This window comes from Lasioglossum baleicum, chromosome 3, assembly GCF_051020765.1.
Source record: "Lasioglossum baleicum chromosome 3, iyLasBale1, whole genome shotgun sequence".
NCBI lineage: Eukaryota > Metazoa > Arthropoda > Insecta > Hymenoptera > Halictidae > Lasioglossum > Lasioglossum baleicum.
In genome coordinates, this window is record NC_134931.1 from 13827589 (window position 1) to 13851888 (window position 24300).

General features: G+C 37.7%; 3 protein-coding genes across 20 annotated transcripts in view; 2 read left to right on the plus strand and 1 right to left on the minus strand.

The window, feature by feature from the left end:
* The window catches only part of LOC143207100 (uncharacterized), an 82834-nt gene extending 81789 nt beyond the window's left edge, over positions 1 to 1045 (plus strand). For both annotated transcript variants that reach the window (XM_076420185.1, XM_076420186.1), the window contains exon 14: positions 481 to 1045. In XM_076420185.1, coding sequence (XP_076276300.1) covers positions 481 to 648 — 168 coding nt within the window. In that variant the 3' untranslated portion in view covers positions 649 to 1045. The remainder of the gene's footprint in view (positions 1 to 480) is intronic.
* A 2520-nt stretch (positions 1046 to 3565) lies between these two features.
* LOC143207099 (uncharacterized) lies at positions 3566 to 12515 on the plus strand. Its single transcript, XM_076420183.1, has 5 exons — positions 3566 to 5527; positions 6248 to 6481; positions 7410 to 8378; positions 9319 to 9945; positions 10423 to 12515. The coding sequence occupies exons 1-5, from the start codon at positions 5169 to 5171 to the stop codon at positions 11090 to 11092; spliced, it is 2859 nt and encodes a 952-aa protein (XP_076276298.1). The 5' UTR covers positions 3566 to 5168; the 3' UTR covers positions 11093 to 12515.
* Atp8a (ATPase phospholipid transporting 8A1) overlaps positions 11289 to 24300 on the minus strand; it is a 41159-nt gene continuing 28147 nt past the window's right edge. For 14 of the 17 annotated variants that reach the window (XM_076420164.1, XM_076420165.1, XM_076420180.1 and 11 more), the window contains 20 exons: positions 23888 to 24126; positions 22930 to 23028; positions 22747 to 22857; positions 22422 to 22669; positions 22070 to 22350; positions 21696 to 21990; positions 21387 to 21613; positions 20729 to 21105; positions 20517 to 20654; positions 20297 to 20449; positions 20026 to 20223; positions 19844 to 19943; positions 19523 to 19767; positions 19032 to 19157; positions 18798 to 18938; positions 18558 to 18676; positions 18354 to 18488; positions 18079 to 18183; positions 15380 to 15480; positions 11289 to 14258 (listed from right to left, as the gene is read on the minus strand). In XM_076420164.1, coding sequence (XP_076276279.1) covers positions 14113 to 14258; positions 15380 to 15480; positions 18079 to 18183; positions 18354 to 18488; positions 18558 to 18676; positions 18798 to 18938; positions 19032 to 19157; positions 19523 to 19767; positions 19844 to 19943; positions 20026 to 20223; positions 20297 to 20449; positions 20517 to 20654; positions 20729 to 21105; positions 21387 to 21613; positions 21696 to 21990; positions 22070 to 22350; positions 22422 to 22669; positions 22747 to 22857; positions 22930 to 23028; positions 23888 to 24126 — 3584 coding nt within the window. In that variant the 3' untranslated portion in view covers positions 11289 to 14112. The other 3 variants (XM_076420166.1, XM_076420168.1, XM_076420167.1) reach the window with 3 other exon arrangements.

Consider the following 24300-nt stretch of genomic DNA (forward strand, 5'->3'; position numbering starts at 1 on the left):
GATCCACTGTCTACGTCAATTACAGCCTCTAAAAATTTTCAAAAAAATGCCAGAGTATAAAATTCGACGGAATTTAGTACGATTTTAATTTATTTCGGATGTGAAAGTCTTTTCCAAAAAAGTCTTTAGAAGTCTTTCTCAAAGAAGGTCTTTACTACCACAGAGAATAAGATCCGATTTATACTATTTATTTAGTATACTAATGACATAGACCAACCAACGTTCTTGTAATTACTCGATAACACATCCTCCGGTGAGAATGAGTCAGCTGTTCGAGTATTTCAGATAGCTCTATGTTATCCTCGAACAGTAACCAAAATTAGCTTCGGCTGAAGTCGCTACCGAACAATAGATCCCGTTTATGTGAGTAAAAAATGACAGAACTAGGAATTAAGTTAATAAGTAGGTTTTGTGGAGAGCGGTGGGACTGTAGTAGCAAAGTAAGACCGTGGGAGTTTTCATGTCTTTTGTCTTTCTTAGGAGGGACAATCAGCAATCAAGGCGATCCCCGAAAACGCATCAACATGCAACAACGAGACAACGAATTCGGAGCCAGGAAAACTGCCGCAGAGCAGCGTCGAGAAGCTTGCGTCAGCTCTCAGCAACAAAGTCACGATTAAAGTGAATCCAGAGCAGAATAACCGATAGAAAGCTACGTAGCTATGTCGTATAAGTCGAACGGATCGATTAGGAGTCCACCTGTACCTCTGCCACAATGTACATTTTTGCACGCTCTTTCGGAAACCTACATCGACTTTATTGTAGACGAAAAACCGCTCACCCTATTGGCGAGCTTCTTTTTTACGTCTTTTACCCGTACGTCTTTTTTTATATGTTATTTATTATCGTATTATAGCGAGTAAGGAGTTATTAAACAAAAAAAACGGCTGATACCCTTATTAACCGAGACAAGGCACTGCGACACCTTTTACCACGTAAGCCCGTGTCTTTAAACTTAGTCCCCTCCGTCGCCGGCTATGTACGCGAGCCGTGAAACTCGATGGAGGCATCGAACTGAAAAATAAAGACAATGATACCTAATGGATTTCGAGAGTTCACCTACACTTTCTTTCCTTACCTAATACATAATCCTATTCCTTAACCCTTAACACTCGAGTGGTGGCTCAGAGTCACCAGTAAATATTGCTGTACCATTATTCACAATATTGCTCACATTATTAAAAATGCTGGTATCTAATCAAATATTTAAGAATTGTATGACGTATTATATTAATTTTATATCCAAAAAATGAAAAAAATTATATAGATAATGGAATTGTTCTAGGTCGCGCAAGAAATGTTTAATTTACGAATTGAAATAGCTCCGAGTGCAAAGGGTTAATTTTTAGAGGGCCGGCATTTTTCCATTGAAAGCTTGAATGTCCTTTACAAAACGTTTATTGTATACAGTTCAATATCTCGAAAAATCTTTCGACGATCTCATACCAACTAAACCCTATGGCTGTCCCTACGCTTTCCTGCGTGAAGACTCCGGAACTTGAACCGAAGTCATCAGGTATCCCCTGCTGCCTTTATGCATAGACCGTTCTAATCCAGGAACCACAGGGATGTGCTACTCTCCATGCCTCACAAGTTGTCCCCTGACAATCGGGGATCAGTCTCGTCAAACTCATTGATGATGGTGACCTCTGTTCGATTTTTCTGATTAAATATACACGGCATAATTTGGATTATTTTTACTTGTCTAATCATTTATAATGGCTTACCTTTGATCTTTATAATATTCCCATGCATAGCTTTTCATCTCTCTGTTGTCATAGTAGACGCCTTCGGGTTTTGTAGTGCTAGACAGATAAAGTATTGTCAGTGTCTTGTAAGTGAAATTCACCTTCATGCGATCTGATACACCTGAAGTAGTGTAGTAATCTTCTCAGCAAATAGCAAGATGCGTATAACTCAACTGTGTGCACCTGACCAATCAGACAGTTTCTTTACAAATTCCTTTTACATTCCTTCCATATACCACGTTAGGAGACAACATCGACGATATGATGAAGTCTTCCATAAAAATGTTTTGATATTATTCCTCTAGGTCTCCCAAGTAACAAATTTTCATAGCCTCCAAATGTAGTTGCATCGACCGTGGCACATATGGATTATATGATTCCAATCTTCGGAATATATATTGTAGTTCTTCTTTTTCTACTTCGCTAACGTTAATACCTTGATGCACCGGTTGTTTCAATTCACTAGCTTCTTCATATTTAACCCTGTTGTTGTTTGTTTCTTTACTCTCGTCTTGATGTCCCTGATCTTCATTCTCGTTTTTAATTTCAGCGTCTCTCTCGTTTTTTATTTCGTTGTCTTCCCTGTTTTCTATTTCATCGTTTCCTCCGTTTTCAATTTTGTTGTCTTCTTCGTTTTCAATCTCAGTGTCTCTCTCGTTTTTTATTTCGTTGTCTTCCCTGTTTTCTATTTCATCGTCTTCTCTGTTTTCAATTTTGTAGTCTTCTCCGTTTTCAATCTCAGTGTCTCTCTCGTTTTTTATTTCGTTGTCTTCCCTGTTTTCTATTTCATCGTCTTCACTGTTTTCAATTTTGTAGTCTTCTCCGTTTTCAATCTCAGTATCTCTCTCGTTTTTTATTTCGTTGTCTTCCCTGTTTTCTATTTCATCGTCTTCTCCAGTTTCCATTTTGTTGTCTTCTCCGGTTTCCATTTTGTTGTCTTCAACGGTTTCCATTTTGTTGTCTTCTCCGTTTTCATTCTCATTGTCTTCCCTGGTCTTATTTTCATCATCTTCCTCGTCTTCTTCCACGTCCACGAAGCATCTCCTTTCGCACGTCTCGCAGTAGTATAAAAACTGTCTTACATTTTCCAACGTTACATCCTGTTTGGAGATAGCAGTCATGAAACCTTGCATTTCACGCATTAGATTACCTTCTTCTTCTTCTTCTTTCACGTTTATTGTTACAGAATCTATAATCTTGTTCCACGCGTTCTTAATGTTGCCAATGCTTATTGCATCCCACGACGAAGCTAGCATATCTATACAATGCTGTAGATTATACCTTTCACAAAATGTTTTCAATCCTCCTCTGTATTTGAATACAGAGATCTGCATCATTCGATGGCGAAAACCCATCTTGGTTTTCACGACTATTCCCTGGTCCATCGGTTGTATCAATGACGCGGTGTTGGTAGGTAGATACACTATCTTGAAGTGGTCGTCCTGTGGATGATCCAATAAATTTTTATGCCCCCAACAATTATCCACTAGTAAAATAACTTTCCCTGATATTCCTTTTTCCGAGTGATACCTTCTAACGCTAGATATAAAATAATTATTATACCAGTCTATAAATATTTCTTGAGTCAACCAAGCGTTGTTCTGAGATTTCAAAACCACCGGAAGAGTTTTCATTCTATCTTTTAAAGCTCTCTGTTTTTTATAATTGTATACAACTAAAGGCATAATCTTATGCGTGCCGGTTGCATTCACGCATAATCCTATTGTTATTTTGTCTTTTGGTAATTTAAATCCACCGACACCATTCTTTTGTACTCCGGTTTGAGGTTTCGTAGGTAGAGCTCTCCATAACAAGCCTGTTTCGTCCATATTATAAACATTTTCTAAAGCAATATCCTCATCCTTGATTAATTGTTTAAATTCTTTGACAAATTCCTGCGCTGCAACTTTATTTTGCCTGGATTCTTCCCTGAATACTTTCACAACATGAATGTTGTGGCATCTTTTAAATTTTTCAAGCCAACCTTTACTTACTTTGAAGGTAGAGCAGGATCCTATGGTATCTCTCAATTCAATTGCTTTTTCCAATAACATGTGGTCTGTTATATAATCTCCAAGGGCCTTTCTTTCCGCAAACCATAGAACTAAACGATCCTCCAATTGTTGATATAATGGCTCGCGTATAGTTTTCCGTTGTCTCTGATGATTATTCCTTTTGGAAAATGTGGAAATTTTTGCAGCATTGCTTTTTATCCGGCGAATTGTAATCAGGGATACACCATATTTTTTGGCGACAGTGGAAATATGACATTTCTCCAAATCCTTGAGGACATCCAACCGTTGTTGCATGGTTAAAACAATTTTAGTTCCAGTTGCCATGTCTCACTCAGTATATCACTGTCACTGTTATAAAAATATGTTATAATAAATAATAAAGCAAATTAAAAACTAATACAAATAAATAGAAATAGTCTGAAGGAATGAGGAGTGTATTGCGTGTTCATAAATGAATTATTTAGTACATGTTACTCGGAATGCAAGACTTTAATCCAATTGGGACGTACAGAATACATACATATTTACTTTAGGAACGTTATTATACAATTTACGGACGCAACAATGCCGAACGCCGGGTCATACACTATTGTACACTATTTATATACAGTGACACAGTCGCGTGTAACTGCGTGTAACGTAATCCATCAGTCTACCAGATACAAAACAGTTTGTAAACAGGAGGTTTCGTTTTCGCTTCGCTTTTCGGACGCCATAATCAGCCATAATGCTAGACCTTCGACCATATATATATTTACTCATAGATTCGGCATAGGTATAGAATATGCACAGGCCATAAGACGCAGTGTTCCAAGATAACGGAGTTTCTGGCCCACAAGTTGCGTCACACGCCATCTCTATATCCTACACGGGGAAAAGAATAAACGATAATTCAAAATGTTGAATGGCGATATAAAAGCGAGATACACAAGTATATATATTTACGTATTATTTCGTAATTCTTTTCACGAGAGAAAAGAAAAACAAGTATAAAAAAACAATGCTTCGATCGTCCCTATATGGACAACCATGCCGGTGACGATCATTGGTATCATTTAAATATATGATATAATATGATTATATAATATAAATACCAATTTGTTAATATACAAAAATCACAAAATCGTATATTATATAATATACGAAATACAGTCTCGCTGAGAGGCACAGAATGTCTACAATATTATTGAGCGCTCTCGCGCGATCCTCGAGAATTGATTGAAACCTGAATTCATTCTGTACCACCCAATCGCAAATTCATTAAAAACTTGTTAACCTATCCCGAACGGACAACCTGCAAAGATCAGTCGTTCAGGGTTTGTTGTAAAATTCCCCGGTTACATAAAATCTTGTAAATGACGGACTTATCTCAGAGATGTCCTGATTTAAACAAAATTTATACATTATGCGCTCGTCATGTAAAACGATGCAAACTCCTCGTCGTCGAACGAAGAGCAACGACGTGGAACATAATAGGATTCAGAAGCTGCTGACCTCCGAATACTCTGACTTTGCAGACACCATCCTCGTGGAATCTCCATTTGCAGAGACCACGAGAAGCGGTCGAGGAATTCGTCAAGTTTCTATTGGTCTTACACCAACTAAATTGATTATAGCCGCAGATGTTTTCAAAGGAAAGAAATATTACTGTCCGCGTGGTCTTGATCCTAGTATCGAAAGCTTTGAGCTGATATCCGTGTATCCTCTTCAATACGTTACCTTAAGCGTGTTCAACAGGCGGCGTCGCAATACTTTAAAGGCAAGGTAGAGGTTCGTTAATAAAATTTTCGGTAAATGTTACGTTTAGGGGAGGCACATCGAATGTCATTGACCTTGACATATGTTGTCAAGGTCACCTTTCTGAGTAACCCCCAAGAGGTTTTAGCTGGCACTCGTTGTTTATTAAAAAGTTATATACAAAAGAGATTTTGATAATTATTTAGAAAAAGGTACCCTCTCTCTTCTCTTCGATGTTGATGAAATTTAAATATGTTGTAGATCTCGACATTTTGTCTCTTTTACCCCTGAGGGGGTCTCTTTTAGTTTCCGAGATAATTGCAAAAAACTATTGCTAGTACTGAATTGAATTTTCCGTATTCGTGTAGTCTTTCAAAATTGAAAGCTCATCTTATATATGTATGGCCAGAGTGAGACCCTGTTTTCTTTCTGATCTCCACAACGTGTTTACAAAAACAGTAAACTGACGCCACACCGGAACATAGGCTTACATTGCTACGGAGCGTGCACGAATACGAAAAATTCAATTCAGTACTAGCAATAGTTTTTTGCAATTATCTCGGAAACTAAGTCCGAGCGTTGGGTAGATGTATGGAGAAAAGTTGTTCAGAATGTTGTCCTTGACATCATATGTCAAGGTCAAGGTCATCCATGATGCCTCCCGTAAACGTAACATTTACCAAATTTTCTTCGTAAATAAAAGTTTGACACTGATGTATCCAGTCTAAGTGGTATTATCATCATCAGATTCGTCGACGGAAAAGTACAGTACTACGAACTCGGTGGTATTCAAAAGAGAAAGATTTTTTGGAGCAAATGGCGCGAAGAAGTGGAGAAGCTACTGGCAAAGAGAAGGGAAGGAAGTTCCCTATCTGAAACGACTGCAGCGAGTTCATCGAGTACTACTACTTTATATTTACTGTCGTCGGAGATTGAGATTCAGAAGAAACTCAGGAAGAGGGGGAAGAAGGCGATTTGCAGGTAACTGCATACAGTAAAGTTCCATTCTAACAACCGACGGAGGAGACCGTTCTAAGTCAGTTCGCCTACCCATTCCACTGGGGGGCATACCCCACGAGGGACCAAGAAACTCGTGCTGCCTCGGTGTGAACCAGTACTAATCCAATTACAAAACTTCTTTATTTTTCATTATTTTTTTTATGGGACTTTCACCAACTTATTTGTGGCATTTTTCTGATTAAAACCACACTAAACACAATACAAATTCAACTGTACTTAGTTGTTTAATTAACGATATGGGGTAACTTTAGGACATAGAAGAGGATAGCGAGTGAAAAAGAAAGAGAAACAGCCACCGCGACGGTCGGAAAAAATTCAAAACTTATTGTATTCTTGTTATACAAACTTCCTCAAGATAATTGTCACATTTTTGTGATTAAAATAATCATTTTACTCGAGTCGTTTAAAAACCTCCAACGGGCTGTAGCTCCGTTAATTTGCAAAATTCTAGTTTTATGCCTTGAGAACATAATTTTCGAGATGTTAAGTTGTTTATTTAAACATATGCTATACATAGCATATGTTAAATATATGATAAATTGTAAGTCATGCTTTATACATGTACAGTAAATATGAGCCAAATTGTATCTTGTTTGGTGTCATTTTAATCAGAAAATATCACGAATATATCGTCATAATCTAATTAAAAATAAGTAAAAAATAAAGAAGTTTCAGTATCGCACTAATATTGTCTCACCGAGACGCTATTTTTTGTTGCGCCTTCGGCCGCGCGGTCGACGAAGCCACAAAAGAATAGTGTCCAGTTCCGATCTATGTCACAACACTGACTTAGAACGAGACATTACTGTATATCAATCTCAAATCAAAACTTAGCCTTCGTAGGTCTTACTGGATAAAACTTGGTCTGTTATTGTGTTAACAAATGCAGGGTCTGGGCACACTATGGAGGAGCAGGCGACTATGTGCCACCGACATGGTCGCAGAAGGATCTATACCTCGGACCTGGTTACAATGATCTATCGAACGGCGAATACGCGCCTGTCCCCGTGCGATTCGCAGGTGCTAGTTTGGACGACGTAACAACAGAGCTGAAGGATCTGTCGCCGACTAAATTCGATAAAGTCAGCTTCAGCTGGCCAACATGTAGCTGCCTCGACAAGAAAACCCGAAACCGAAACGGTGGACTCTGCGACGTATTGTTCATCAGGGATCACAATCGTAGATACTGCAACACGAAGATGTTCTACACAAACTGTCCGAGTTGTCCTTGCCAGAGTACGATTGTGGAAGACAAATTGGAGAGGCGAAACGTATGGTACAAGAACGAAGAAGATGAAGAAGATGAAGAAGAGTCGAAGCTTCCTAGGAAAGCTTTAACAGAAAGTTTAACTAGGAAGGATTGTTTAACAGGAAGAATATCGCGGTTCGGTTTCGGCGTATCGGAGAAATGTCACTCGAATTTAGTGCTCACAGAATGCTATCCCGTAAAACATGGCGGCCAGAACTTTTGTCTGCTGATGGAGAACGCGGTGAAACTCTGGGAAAACGGAGGAAAACGTCGTTCTACATCTTCGAAACGTCCCAGACACTTTAGACGATACGGTTTATGTACGGCAGCTCATTTTCTACACTCCCTCGGACCCTGGACCGTTCAACCTGGAGAACGATGTTCTCTTCAGGGACGGAGATCCTTCAGTTTGGTTACCATTCGTAGACAACCTGCGGACACAGAGTTGAAGCTTCCTGTATCGCGACGTCAACTATCTGCTAGTATTTCTTACACATCTCTGCAGTCAGGTAGACACGGGTCCATTGGAACCACCGCCAAAGGACGCGTAGTACTATTCTGGACGCCGGAGTATTGGTACCGTCCTAGACCAGCCTCTGCTGCTTACAGGTAGCGATAAAACATAATACAGTAAAGTCGCGATCTAGCTCCCTGCGGATCACCACGATCAGTGTCCCTTCGCCTACCCCTTCCACTGGGGGGCATCCCCGCGAGGGGTCAAGAAGTCCTTTTCTACGTTCGGCATCCTTTGTACTCTCAGCGCGGTTGACGCAGTCATAAAAAAATAGTTTCCCTAAACGATCTCTGTCCCTGCTCGGAACAGACGATGGGAGCTAGATCGCGACTTTACTGTATTCAAACTGAAACTAAACTTTAAACAATTTACAGTAGATGTATTCCATGTATACAAAATATTTGTACACCTTTTAAAAACGAATAACTTTTTCAAAATTGAACCCAACAGCTCGAGTTTTTTTTGAGACATTAGAAGTTTTAGTTTGCTAGCTCATGTGTAAATATGTTTTTTTTATTGTTATTGGTCACAATTGCGAAGGAAAAAGCAATGATCACGATTTTTTAATTTTTTATTTACAAGGTGCTTTTGGTAGGTCTGAGTAAATATGTTATGTATACATGTACAAAGTTTTATCGAAATCGATCAAGGTTGTTATGAAATATAATATAATTGATTGAACATAGCAAAAATTGTAAGAATCTGCGTTTTAAATGAATCGCAAACCCTAAATACAAAGATTTTTACCATTCAATGAAACCTTGTAAATGTATATAACTTACGTAGATTTACAAAATACATGTTTTAAATTTTCATTACAGGCACAGATAAGTAATGTAACAATCGTGACCTTTACTGTTTCCTTCGAAATCGCAACCAATAACGATTTAAAAAGAAAATCATTTACACATTAGCTAGTAATACTAATCCTTCTAACATCTCAAAAACACTCAAGTTGTTGGGTCCAATTTGGAAAAAGTTATACGTTTTTGAAAGGTGTACGAATACTTTGTACACCCACTGTATTTGTAACAGAGAGCTGAGACAGCACTTGACCCACCTGAAGACCTACCGACAGGTGAAGGAGAAACCGGCAAAACGAAACTTCTTTACAAGAAGGAAGAAATACCAGTGCGAAGAGGATTCCGTCATCGTCGCCGAAGAGAAACCTAGCTTCCTAGAAAGAATCTTCTCCGGGAATGGATCTACCAAGAAGAAAAGGAGACAGGATGACCTGGAAAACAATGACACAACACAATTAAGAAGGTTGTTACGGATGGATTTCAGGATTACCATTTGGGACATAGATAGCACGACATTGGCCGCACAGGTCACCCTCATAGATCGCGATCTCTTTGTACGAATTCCCGCGGAAGAGATCGAGATCGTAGTGTATCAACGGAGCTCGAAAAATGCGCCTAATCTGGCGGCCTGGATAGCCTTCGGTCACAGGATCTCTTGTCTAGTAGCCAGCGAGATTCTTGCGATTAAAAAATTAGGCGTCAGGTGTAGAATTATAGCGAGACTCGTGAACGCTGCAAGCAAATGTTTCGCCATGGGAAATTTTCATTCGTGCAGGTCCATTTTGACCGGTCTACAAGCTCCTGCGATTTATAGGATGCGAAACAGCTGGACATACCTGCGCGTTCATCATGCGAACAGGTATATTATTACTAGACTGCGGATTTTATGCGTTTATGGCGAAAAAGGGTACGTACAATTTGAAGCAGTGGACATATTAAAAGTATCTAAGGACGTCAATGTATTATTTTCAGCTTGACAAGATAATTAAAAGAGGAATACAATTTTTATTTGGCTCCTGTGTCTTGCAATCAATGCGAACATTTTTAGCAAAATAAAAATTGTCGGCATCAATTGCAAGATACAGAAACTAGGTGCATGTTCATCTTCCAATTTCTTAACCGTCAGGCTAAAATAAAGTACATATTAATTACTACATGTACATGTTCATTTCCTATTTTAATCAACTTAATACAATGTTTGGATTTCACAAATGTTTTTACTGTTTTATATTCGATCTATTAATTTCTGTAATAAATGCATGAAATCAGCAGTCCAGCAAAAAGCATTCTCAAATCTTAAAAAAGATTGAAAATGACTTTCTTATTAATTCTTCAGATACGAGACTATGAAGCGTCTCTGCAAAATCTATAAAAGTTCCTGCGCCATGTTGTACCGTCGAGCCTGGATTAGAGCCGAGAGAAATCCACCGTCAATGCCATTCGTCGGTGATCTTCTGCTAAAGCTTCTAGGCTTCGATAACGTGGAAACTCGTCGAGAATGCAACAACAATATTTCATCTTCTAAACATAGAATACTTCAGCAACGTCCAATTGAAGCAAATCGGTTGGACACAGTTAAAAACTCGTCCGATCTGCAAGATAACCAGGCCACGAGGGAGAAACCAAACGTAGGAAAACGTATTCTTACGGTGTTGACAAGAATGAAGCACAGGAAAGATCCAGGGACGAACCGTGTGGAACAGTCGGAGTTGCCGTGGACATCCAGGGAGCAGAATTTGGCGTGGAAGTATTTTTACCAGTGGCGTAACACTATCCTGAAGCGCAGAGCGTTCACCAAGGAGCAGGAGAGATTTAGGAATATGGATCCAAGGATGAAACGGGTCCTCGAGGTCGTGTCCTGGTTGATAGAGTGTCAGAAACGGGCTCGAGGATATGATTTCCCGGGACACTCGTTTACGAGGGAGTTTCTGCTGAAGTCTAGATACAGGGAAGACAGGGAGAATTTTCTGATTAGTCTCAAGCTGGAACCGTCGAAGATAACTTGAACAAAACAGTTATCAAATCGGTGGCAATATATTATCATTAATGGAAAGACAGAGGACAACAGAAGGTAGCTCCTTACATAACTTTTACACGATTACGAGCAAAACGCTGGCAGTAAGCAGACATTATATACCATGTCACTACATCAACAAGAGAAGTTACGAACCGACGAGTAAATAAAATAGACATATAAAACAATTGTATAAATTAAACAAATTTATATAGATATGTATACACATACACATATACATATGTATATACTTTATATACATCGATTGCTTGCTGGAACAATTGTATCTACATATGCTTTGTACCCACATACTTATTATCTTCTTAATAAAAGTTTCCTACCACTCGCACAAGCGGATCACTGTATGCACATCCAGTTACAAAAAGATAGCAGGTTTCTTCATCATCATTTTATTCCGAACATAATGTATATATATATAATGGTTTCTATACATACATATACACATAAATCTTTTTCACTGATCCGCAAGCATACATGTACAGCTTGACAAATGTAGCTGTGCGGCTGAATGTCCCCCGCAAGGGGAAATGTTCCCCGCTGCGCAGTGGCAAATAGGCGAACTTCACAACGATACGTCACCTGTCAAACGATTCACGTTGCGACAGTTCAGTTTAAAAGTATAGTGACACAAGTGTATTCACACAAACATATAAACAGTTGTTTTGTATGTTTACTGCTGTAAGAAATAATGGACAGTACGCACTTTTGACGAGGTGTGTACATTGCCGTTCAAATTTTGCATCCTTCTCTCGTCGAGTGCGGTCTTTGTTTTCTTATGCGCATCCCCCTGAATTTAGTCACCCGCACAGCTACATTTGTCAAGCTGTATACATATATATAATGGTTTCTATACAAACATACTCACATAAATCTTTTTCTCTGATTCGCAAGCATACACGTTCTTTCTCACAAGTAAAATTCAATCAGTCATCAACTTAAAAATGAATGTTCGTGATGGGCGGAAGAGTGAATCTTGAACGGAAAGATCCATATCGAATCCGTGACTAGATAACACGCAATATTTATCGTATTTACAGTAATAAGGTAATAGTCAACGGTAAAAAAGAAAAACGAAAAAGACGAATGAAACAACGAGCGAAGTAATCGAACAGCGTAGAACAAGTGGGAACAGTCTTTTTCTGGCACGATGCTGAACATGATCCTCCGATGATCGTTGATTATGATCGACAGGAGCGTTTGAAGTTTTCGTTAACGTTATTCTTCTCAAAAATATAATCTACTACTTTCTGGGGAGAGGCTATGTTGCGACGTGCGCATGACGACAGCCATTTCTCATACGCCACGTCGACTGTGTTTTTTTAGTTTTTCTCAATACGTATTTTAGAACGACATTTTTTTTTTGTTCGCCGATCAAAAGTATAGTTCTGTGGTCGCCTTACGTATCGCCAGTCGCACAGACGAATTTCTTTAGCTACTATATTTACAAGTATTATTCGGAGAACTCGTTATGAAGAGTATTTCGCGATGGTTCCGTCGGTTTTAGGGTAACAAAATATTAGGGACTAGCATTTCTATTTGTTATGCCTGTATTCGTAGTTTCTTCCGTCCTTCTGTCAACTATTCGATTCCCTATCGATGCTCTTCCGTTCATACGATTGCAGAATTGTTAAGTGGCCGAACATTATCAACGACGAGCTGCCGCAGCAACGTACCCATGGTTCTCTAGATTGCGATAGTCGAGATTCTTTCCGGATAAATTCAATAGTCAAGAGAAAGTTGGACAAAAGTTATACAACTATGTAGAAAATTATATAGATACATTTGCTGACAAATCGTTCGTTTTATGATCGAAAGACAAATAGAATTTCGGCGTTTACCAAATACGCAGAATGTTTCGAAGGCGTCGGTGCAAACTGTACAAACTGATGAAATTCATTGAAAGAAACAAGAAAAAGTCAAATTAACAGCTTCAGAAATAATATCGTTTTAGAAATGCCTGTCCGCTTCTTAAAAGGATTCCAACATTTTACAATGACGATAAATCATACGAGTATACTGTTCGTCGAAGTAGTAAGCGAGACAAAAAGTTCCAGTAATCTCTACAAAGACTAGTACCGTCTAACTTCCATTTTAAAATTAAAGCACTACTCAATGACTCTCTGCTTAGGCCCAACCCACGTAAAAATGGGCTCTTAATCTTTCCTTATAAGCGAAGAAGGTACAACGACTAAAGTCTAAATGGGGCAACATTTAACATTACTATCTAAGATTAAATCTGAAACGATTAATTTCAAAACTTACGTAGTTTGTAAAGAGCATCTTGTTTCCTGAATGAGTTCCAGCAACTCGTGCAACTTTGCATTTTCAGGTATCGAGCTTTGAAACACTCTGTACAACTAACGAATACCGTATTCGGTTAAACGTGAGGTTCCTGTTGCACTATGTACCCGAAGAAAAACCGTGGAGAAACTGCGGAGCTTCCTAAACTTCAAAGGCAAAAGTGAAATGCGATCACAAATGCACTGCGTCAAAAATGCCCGAACGGCGACGACAATTGTCACGAACAGTATAATATAATATACATATAAGGTCTCGGTAGACGAGGTCCGAAGTGTACTATGTACCATAAATACAATAAATTCTCGTAGAGTATCAAAAAGAAGTATCTAAGAACAGAGGCCCCATTCCTCCGTTCGTAATGATTTAAAAAACGAATGGATCATCGTTTTCTGATAGTCATGCTAATACTATAGGTTTCCGAGGCCCATTGTCGATCGAGAATGACGAGCTCTTAATTAGCGGAGAACGAGGCGATACATCGAGTCAGTCGTGAAACATAGACAGGCGTTACGTAGGGCTTGGCGATTACCGATTTTCCAGCTATTTTCTTCTTTTTTCTCTTCTCTTTTTTTGTGTGTACTATATTTCCTTTTTTTCTGTTTTTCTTTCTTTTTTTTGATCGGCTTCAGTGAAGGTACCTGTGGCTTATAGTACACGTAGTCGTATCTCTATATGTAGTTATCGTTAAGATCACATGCCGCCGGGTTTCGGAAGATTTGTGTCGTAAGCTCTGATCACATCCGTCTGTGTCACCGAGCCTCCTTCCTCTTGAGAGAACGCAAATCCGTCTGTTTCGTGTAGCATGTGCAATAAGAAAGATCGCAACCGATTAGTCTCTGTTATCATAACGTGAAAGAGTCAGTATACATGCACAATCTACAGTAGTTACAGTTAATAGACGGGTTAGAATAGTTTTTGGACAAGATTACTGAAACGGGCGACATTTTTATCCAATTTCTTTCGAATAATATTCATCTCTGAAAACAGCAAAGGAAGACGAACATTTCTCTTTGCATAGTCTTCTTTCACTTGTATAGAAATGTGCCCGTCTCTTATGCTGACAGCCTGAAGAAGTTTCTCTTCAGAAAGAAGGATAATCGAAAGGAGAAAACTGTTAGTAATACTTTCGAAAGTTAAAGTACGAAGATCTAGCAACTAGGACTGTACGAACAGATCGTTAAGAGGGTGGACTCGTTTCCAGGATTGCAAGGGTGCGGGATGCACCTTCTCATTTCTCGATAATGCAAAAATGGAGTTTTTCAGTTGGCAAAAGCGCTACCTAAAAGATCAATCTGGGCTGCAGTCGCCCTCTATAACGAAGGCATAATTCAGAACCGGACTGCCTTCATTCTGCCCTCAGGTTGCGCCGGTACAGACACCGTGCCAACATAAAGCGATACTTATTCGGTCGCAGATGGCACAACCTGTTGTCCAAAATCGAGTATTTTGCTTATTGGGTACATGCGCAGCTGTATATTTCCAAATAATGCAAATTACGATTGCGGCCTAGATTGATCTTTTATCTAACGCTTTTGACTACTGAAAAACCCCATCTTTGCATTCTCAAGAAATGAGAAGGCGCATCCCGCACCCTTGCAAACCTGGAAACGAGAGTCTACCCCCTTAATGTGATAAGTTATAATATATTATACACGTATAATATAGACTATAAGGCACAGAGTAAAATAGTGCAAGTGCAATTATCGTGAAGAGTCATTAGCTTGTCGACGAATTTATTCTTAGTTGAAAAAGGCGAAAGCCGTGAACATCGAAGCGCGTGCTAATGGCTGTAGTTTGTTAGAGAGACAAACCAAAAGGGTACCACGCGACGAGCTTAGAAAGCAGACAGGATTTCTATAGATCGACTTCTGTAGAAAGTTCTGTTCTATTCCGGTGAAGGATTGTAACGAAGAATTTTTCGATCCCAGCCCGTCGCTGTACAGATAAAACAACTTACGTGATAGCTCCACCTCGACATTAACACTGGAGGAGGCGGCGTTCGATCGCCTGGAGAAAACGCTTTTAACGTTTTTCAGTAGCCGCGCCGTCTCCGTCAATCTGCAAAGCCGTGCATTCAAACATTGTTTTAAAGAAATCTTCGAATGGCCACCAATTGTCCTCATTCGCAATCGTTTTAAATCGTAGACGCCGAGGAACGCAAGCGTGCTATTCTGAATCGAATGTATATTTAATCGCCTTGAGAATTTCGTCAATTCGACGGCGAGCAATTGTCACGTCTCTTGATAAATCTATCGGACGACCACTGGTCTATTGTGATGCATGCGGTGCAATTGTCGTGCAATTTCTTGCTGGTTGCATCGCCCACTTAGAGATAAGACAACATACAATATCGATGTTCTACAGTGATTGGATAAGCTACCCTCCCTCTTAAGAAATCATATGTTCTGTCAATGCTGCTGATTTAGTTATAGAATGGAGGATTCATTCAAGTACTTGCATTTGTGTTAATCGGCTATAGATAATATGTCTATAGACTCTACTCGTTGTCTAACGACTACTTTTTTCATTAAATGAGACAACACGTTACCTACAACAAATTTTTTAACTTTTTAGAACTTCGCTAGCAGATCCGATGATCTCCGACCTTGATTAAGATTAACTTGAAAAATAATGTGAATTTAATAAAGATCTGCATTGTGTAAAATTTTGAAATACGTGTGATTTTAATAATCTGATATTTCTAAGGCCAATTCCTTACCAAATAAAATTTGGTAAGCGTTAGTAAATTTTCAAATGGTGGTTGCAGCATTGACAACACATTTGAAATTATTTTGCGAAGAACGTAACCGTCGTCCTTCTAGCAGTGAGAACCCGATGCCCCACACACCTTGACACAAAAAGAGTATCAAATTAGCGTGAAATGTTTGCGGGTGTAATAAGTGTGTTAGTATCTGGTCATATTGCGGTGCCCTCGCAAGCGTAGCGTTGAACACGACCATGCGGTCTAGCTAGGCGCATTGCTAACACCTGAAAGTGTAAAATTACAGGAGCGGTACGTGTTACGTACTACTGGGGGATACTTACACCTCGCGAGGTCGGCGATGGCATGCACAGGCCTGCACGGGATACCGCGAATAAAACATACCAGAAAACCGCATTAACAAACAAATACCACTTTGAATACCAACAGATGTTGTAGTCAATGTTAAACAAACGGACAGTTAATTCTCGAAATAAACAAAGCTTGTGCTATGTACAATATTATCGATAATTTAATTTACTCAATCTACTTCTGAATAAAATTCGTATTAACATGCATGATTAAATAAATAAAATAATTCTGTGAACAAAACTGTCTTCTATGCGAGCATAATGCGCTATATTTCTCATGGAAGCCTTGGTCTCCGAATGATTATGTACATCTCTACTTATAATCGCTCTACTCTATCGCTCACACTGCAAAACAATCCTAAATAAACTGTAGGAGGAAGGAGCGTGCACGGTGTGCTAGGGATATCGCTACGAACTACAACATTACCATAAACCAATCAAATATTAGCAACATAAATGATACAACCGAAAAGAAAAGAAAAAATTCTCTCCTATCGTTGTTGATTATTTAACTTTACAAACTGATTCTACTCCTAATAGGTAGGAAGAGAAGAAAACATTTTTCATCTCGTTTTTATAACAAACATGTAATAGACTTTGTACTACACGTGTACAAAAACAATACGATCACAACACTTTGCAGTACGTATAATATCATATGTAGAAAAGTTATTAACACGTGACAAACACGGGAGTTTGTAGGGAATAAGTGAGCGAAGTAAAATCGTGGAATGCTTACGGAATATCTTGTGGTTCGGTAGGATAGTGTGGGTTGTTTAGGATCATGGAACTCGGAATGGAGAAGGCAAGATGTGCTCTGTATCGTGAGTGGACCACAAATCACGTGCCGCGATCTTAAATGGGAATATTCTGATTTTATTTCGTCTTCGCGGCGACCAGACCGAAGACCAACACCAAAATAACCATCGCCTCCTCGAATATGGCCTCCTGTTGCAATTTTTAATATTCCACTCAATGGAAATGCGATAAACATTAATTCTATAATTATCGTTAGTACACAACATTAATTGGCATAGCACGATTGAACGTCTCGCGGAACCAATCCATTAAAATAAGCAATTTACGAATACTATTTTCACCAAGGCTAAAACAATATAATCGCTATATGCATGCGTGTGTTAGTTGTCGTTGAATTTCGAGATTAGTGAACATTTTTATACAAGGATTATTCTACGAAATGAACATTAATTTTGTTATGAATACCTGAGCTTTTTCTTTTTAAAGAACTACATCCAATAAGTCATGCACGTTAAACGATAATGAATGGCTCCTCAACAATTTATCTACTAATATTTCATGCAATGTGTACGGCTTATTCTTCTGCATTGTTGTTGAATCTTTATTGATAGCGATTGAACCGTTATCTCTAGTTTGCTATTGCCAGTAGTTAGCTACCGATAGATAGTGGTATGTCACTGCATGCGTAATATGTTAAACATTAAAGCTTAACACTTTTTCTATTACGAAGGTATCGTTTTTAGTGCTAGTTCCACGGCTTGAACCGATAACTTGATTCGTATCTTAAAAGTAAAAATGTTTAGTAGAAAACAAATCAAAACTTACGAGCTTCTATAATCCTGGCCGTTGAATATGTCCCCAGGATCTGATTTCCTGATCTCGTTTTCTCTAGCTGCTGTAGTCAGCGATTTCCAAACCGTATTTTTCACACTGTCGCAAAACATGTTTAACATTACGTTCACGAAACACACACAATATAATAGCATATAAGTTCTTTTAAATGGCGAAAACTTCATAAAAATGTTTAGGATATTAAAAAATTCTTAAAGATCACCTAGTAACTAGAAGTTAAGGAACCCTTTTAAACGAAGTATACTTACGCTTTAGCAGTGACATCCAGTAACAATACTGCTAACGGTATAAGTACCAATCCCAGCCAGAATACAGGCGTGGAAAACAACATCTTATCATTGCCTAGCATTACAGCGCCCACATTCAATGCAGGCCAAAAGTTACTGGAACGAAATAATTATTACGAATATTTCACGACTTTTAATACGAGTAAAAGAAAACGTGTGATTTACCTGTATATAAAAATAAATAAGAACCAAAGTAAAATAGATCCCCACGTTGCTAAATGAGTAACCCACGTCCAAGAGTTTATGATTAATCCTGCCTTCGCACAAACCGTCACTACAACATACTGTTAACAAGGACACAATATAAAACATTGGACTAGTCATAGTACATCTAAACAATGACAGCTAACGTAGTTGTGCACAATTAAGGGGACACCGTAATTATATACATAGTTCGGAACTTACAGTGTACACGAAGTTTCCCAGAACGATGTATCCACCATCTCTACCGTTTGACCACACCACGCCCTCCCTCAGTGCCATCAATGACAACCAATAAAGCAAAGATGAGTGAATTAAAGCATTCGCAATCCATACCCAAAAAACCTTTAAAAAGAAAAAGGATAGCGTTAAAGGATGTCTCGCATAAAATAATAGATTATCAAATGCAGTTAAATATCGATCGATAATATATATTACCTTAATATTAAATGATGATAGTCCAGAATTTTTAGTAGCATACAATCCAGGGTGAGCTAAATGAGTCTCTGCGGAACATACTCTATCAAAAAGTCCCATAACTAATGGAGGCGCAGCTGTAAATACCTTATACAAACAATATTTCCATATATATATAAAAATAAGTAAATTGTAATATCTATTTATAATATAATAAAAAGTAATTACTGGAGGTATGTGATACTAATCTAGCATATATAAGTAGACAGCAGATCTTTATGCAAAATAAAAATTGCCTACATGAACTGCAACAAATTGGAGTGAATACACATTCATTTTTTTTTTTTTAATATGTTCAATCAGTTGGGAATAATATAATAGTGTATTTAAATTCCTTAAATATTTTTACTATTTCAGATTACACCTGCTCATATTTGTCATAAATGCATAAAATTCGCTGTCTAACTATAAACATTATTACTATACAATGACTATATGTATATGCAACTTACAACATTGTAAAGTCCAATAGACCACCTTTCAAAAAGGATCTGTCCGGACCAGCCGGAATAAATAGCGAACCACAGTTCAATGACATATAGACAAATATTCTTGTAAAATGAATATAATATCAGTTTACACATTCTACTATAGTTCCAAGAACCGTGAACAAACAACAGACGTTTCAGAAAACGAAACTGTGCAATAGAATAGTCAGAAGCACAGGCTGCTTGAAGACCTTCAACGCCAGAAATGCCTAAATAGAAAACAAGCCGGTATTAAATACTGTGTAATCGTTCTTTCGTGATATAAACCGGCGTATGTAATCTTACCAACACCAATATGGGCTTTCTGAATCATAGCTACATCATTTGCACCGTCTCCGATTGCAAGAGTTACAGCTTTTTTATTATTTGTAATTAATTCAACCACCTGACAATATATATATACCGTACATAAATACATTAGAGTGAATAACGACAATAACGAAGATATTATGGAACGGAAGAATTACCTCAGCCTTCTGCATTGGCGTAACTCTACAGCATATAACAACTTTGCAAGAAGAACATAAATCCAGAAAGTCCATTCTAATATCACAGGATAACGCATATTCTAAAGTACTTCCATCTATGACAAGCGCTACCTCATTTTGACATTTTAAATCAATTCCAAAATCGAGACAACGTTGTATTATCACCTCTCTGGTTTTCTAAAAATTAATATCGATTAGAACAACATCTTCAAATATGCGCATAATCGAAAATAAGTATTAGTTTCCTTACATCTAAAGATTGTTCATTAATAATATACAACGGCATTCCATGAGTAATTAATTTACAAGAGTATCCAATATTGATAGCAGTTTCTTGCTTATCTCCAGTTAATACCCACACATTTATATCAGCTTGTAAAAGAGATTGTATTGTTTCTGGCACCTGGAGAATTAATTCTGTAGTAATATGATCATTTTTACAAACGTACAATTTCATGAAAATTACATACCTGATCTTGCAATTGATCCTCGATAGCTGTAGCTCCTAATAATCGTAATTTTGTTTCAATGAGATTAGCAGCATTTTCTACCATTTTTTCACGGTTCCCTAAACTGATTATTGCATTATGGTAGGTTTCACGCCACCACTGTTAAAAAGAACACAACCAGGTTATTTTTAATGTAACATATGGTGAATAGAGTAAGAGTAAAAGTACATTACTTGGTAAAAATTATCAGGTATATCAGCAACAGCAAAACAAAGCGTTCTTAACCCCTCCGTTGCAAACATTTCCAAATGCTCCAATGTTACATCTCGAAAATCATCTAAACTGATCTGATCCGGGTCTGTGTTTTCTACAGGCGCTGGACACAATCTCTCGTAAATCATGGAATCAGCCCCTTTACAAAAAAGTTTAATTTTTCCATCAGGTGCCTTTACAATAACTGACATTCTTTTTCTAGCTGATGTGAACTCTATCACATTCAATATTTCGTATCGTAATCTTTCGCCCAAAGCTATTATTTCCACGTAGGCTGGGGTTCTGGTGTCAAACACATAATCAAATTTACGTGCTCCATCCACCAACGCTCTTTCATCTGTTCAAAAACATAAAATAATATAATATTTACTACCAACTAATTCTAGTATAATAATTAGTTTATGACTACACTGCAGATGTTTATTTGCAATTTTCAATTTTCGTAGACAAATTTTAAGATAGTGGTACCAATTAAATCCTATTTTCATTGGTAATAACATTTGTAGATCCAAAATAAATCAAAATCGTACTAAATTCTGTCGAATTTGATGCTCCAGCATTTTTTGAAAATTTTTAAAGACCCGCAGTCTACTTACGACTTAATCAGGAACTAATTACCAGGAGACGCAGCGTGATAAATTATAGTTTCATCTATCTTTTCCGGAATAACGGTATGACACACTGAAAGCATGACCATAAATTCATCCACTACTTTTGAATGATTCGCGACTTTCTTATCAGCAGTACGAGAAGAATCTTGTAGTGATCTTCCTTCAACAATATCTCTAATTAATTCGCAATTGGTAGTACTACCACCTTCATCGCCATTTACAGGAATAGGCAGGCTGTAAGATATTACTGTTTCAGACAATATAATATGCATATTGTGATGAGATAGATACAGATGATACAGTTTGAAGAACTTACTCGTACACCTTGCCACCGATCGAACATCTTTTAAACTCCATTACATTTTTCGTAAGTGTGCCAGTTTTGTCAGTAAAAACATAACTGACCAAACCGAGTTCTTCGTTAAGATTACTTGTACGTGCCATTGCAGGTGTATCTGTCTCTGCGTGATACATCTCAATGTCCATATTAATGAATGTAGCTTGAACAAATCTTACAACTTCTAGCGTTACTTGTAATGAAATCGGTATTAAATTATTAAACAAAATGATGAATGTTAAAAGGTTAAAACCAAAATTCTTCTGTATTTCCCCTGAAAGAAGAACATAGTTATTCAAAATTCCGTAAATATACTCTGGAAGGAGTGTAAAGCGATCGAATCGATTAATCACCTTCTAGACCTAAATACCATAATCCTTCGCCGTTTGCTTTCGTCCAAACAACATTAAATATTGCAGATAGAAGACACAGTAAAAGAAGAATAAAGAACAACATGAGAATTTGCGTATTGGTCATTCGATCTAAAGTGGATCTTTTCAAAGGTGCAGTAGTAGTATTATTCTGCATAAGTTTTGTATCATGACCAGTATAGATTACTACACCGAACACCCAGCGTGTGTTTCTTAACATTGCACCTCTGAGTAATACCTGATCAGGTCCCACAACTACGCTTCTAAAAAATATAAATAGATTTTGTGTAAATACAACTAAAAATATTTGAATTTTAATAGAGAATAAACGTACTGTTTATTAGTTTCACGTAGCACGCCATTAAATTCATATAGATGCCTATTTGGTGGTTCGCATTGAATATTTGCACGATACGTCATCAATTCTGCAGTATCCAAGAGACTGGCAGTGTCAGGATGGGCTTGTCGGATCTTTAAATTCGTTTCTCCATCCAAATTGGCAGTCTCTATAAAAGACATACCCTGTGGCTCCGATGACGACAATAAGATCAAATCAGCAGGGAAGAAATTGTTGTTGCGAACCTATGTATATCAGAGAAAAACTGTGTAAATTACTAATAATTAACGTATCAATAAACATGACAAAAATATAGCACAACCTTAACCACATCTCCAACACTAATACATCGCCACTGGATCCACTGCCAGTGTCCTTCTCTCAAGACCTCTACCTCACGCATATTTATTTCATCATCTGCTCTATGCCTTTTCTACAAAGAAAACAATAGAAATTATGATCACAGCATTAAACTAAACTATTCCTAGGAAATTAGAATACGTACAATATCCTCAACTATCTCTTTTAATGCGGACACGCTAAGAATAAAAATTAATGGAACCAAAGTTGTGTATCGTCCTGTTGGTGACACATCTGGTATTTGCTGCGGGATTAAAAGAATATATATATAATACTTCTGTTAATATACAGTAGGACCTCGATTAACCGGATCCCGATTATAAACAAATATGCGTTTAAATATGATTATATTATGTACGGAAATAAATTTTCAAGAATAAAAAGTTTATTTTGGAATATAATGTACATTTCAATTATGTCCCTCGGGCCTCTATTATCCATTGGGCCTTAATTTATCTGGGCTGTTTGTTCTACTGTGTAGTCTCTTTACCAGGATTGCAAAGGTACAGAATGCGCAGTCTCATTTCTTGATAATGCAAAGATGAGGTTTTTCAGTAATCAACAGACAGCAGATTTTATGCATTTATAACAAAAATGAGTAGGTGTAATTTAAAACAGTAAAAATATTACAACGATTTATTATTATTTTCAAACCATTAAACATATTAAAGAAGAAAATAAATTTATGTTCCACTTGAGTTTGTTGCAATTCAGATAGAAAATGTTTTATTTTGCATAAAGATCAGCTGTCTAGTAATTAAAAGCGCTAGATAAAACAGTAATCGAGGCTGCAGTCGCCTTCAAAAGTCCTATTTTTACGTTTACGAGGTGTAATTTGCATTATTCGGCAGCATGTAGCTGTCACAGATTTATGAAAATAGCTTTATGCTTCCGAATAATGAAAATTACGCCTCATAAAAGTAAGAATAGCACGTTTGAGGGTGACTGCAGCTTAGATTAATCTTCTATCTAGCGCTTTTGACTACTGTAAAAGAGAGAAGGCGCATCCCGCACCCTTGCAATCCTGGAAACGTGTCTACCCCTTTAATAGAAAATTGAGAAATAGATACAATAAGGAAATATATGTTGCATTTTGAAAATACCTGCATAAGGGCGATGAAGAGGAAGAAACAATTACTATATCGACGAAATTGTTCAAAAAGGAACATGGGCACAAATGAAAGAATTGAGTACTTCGCGGTGGTAATGCGGTTATTCTTATATTTCACAGGCTGATGCGGGGCATTAATAAAAACCACCCTCTCCTCGCTACTGTCATGTTGATGCGAAGATCGCTGATCGTCACCTCGGGACCCGCCATTTTCCGCCCTTATTGGACCAACTGCGAAATAAAGTACAAAATAAAGTAACAATTACGCTATTTCGAAACTGTTTATCAATTTGCGGTTATACTTAATCGTATTGCAAAGTTTCTATAATATTTTCATTTCTTTATTTTTCTGTAATCTTTTTCCAACTCCATGCAATAAAGTGCAGTACCGCATAGCCAAACTTT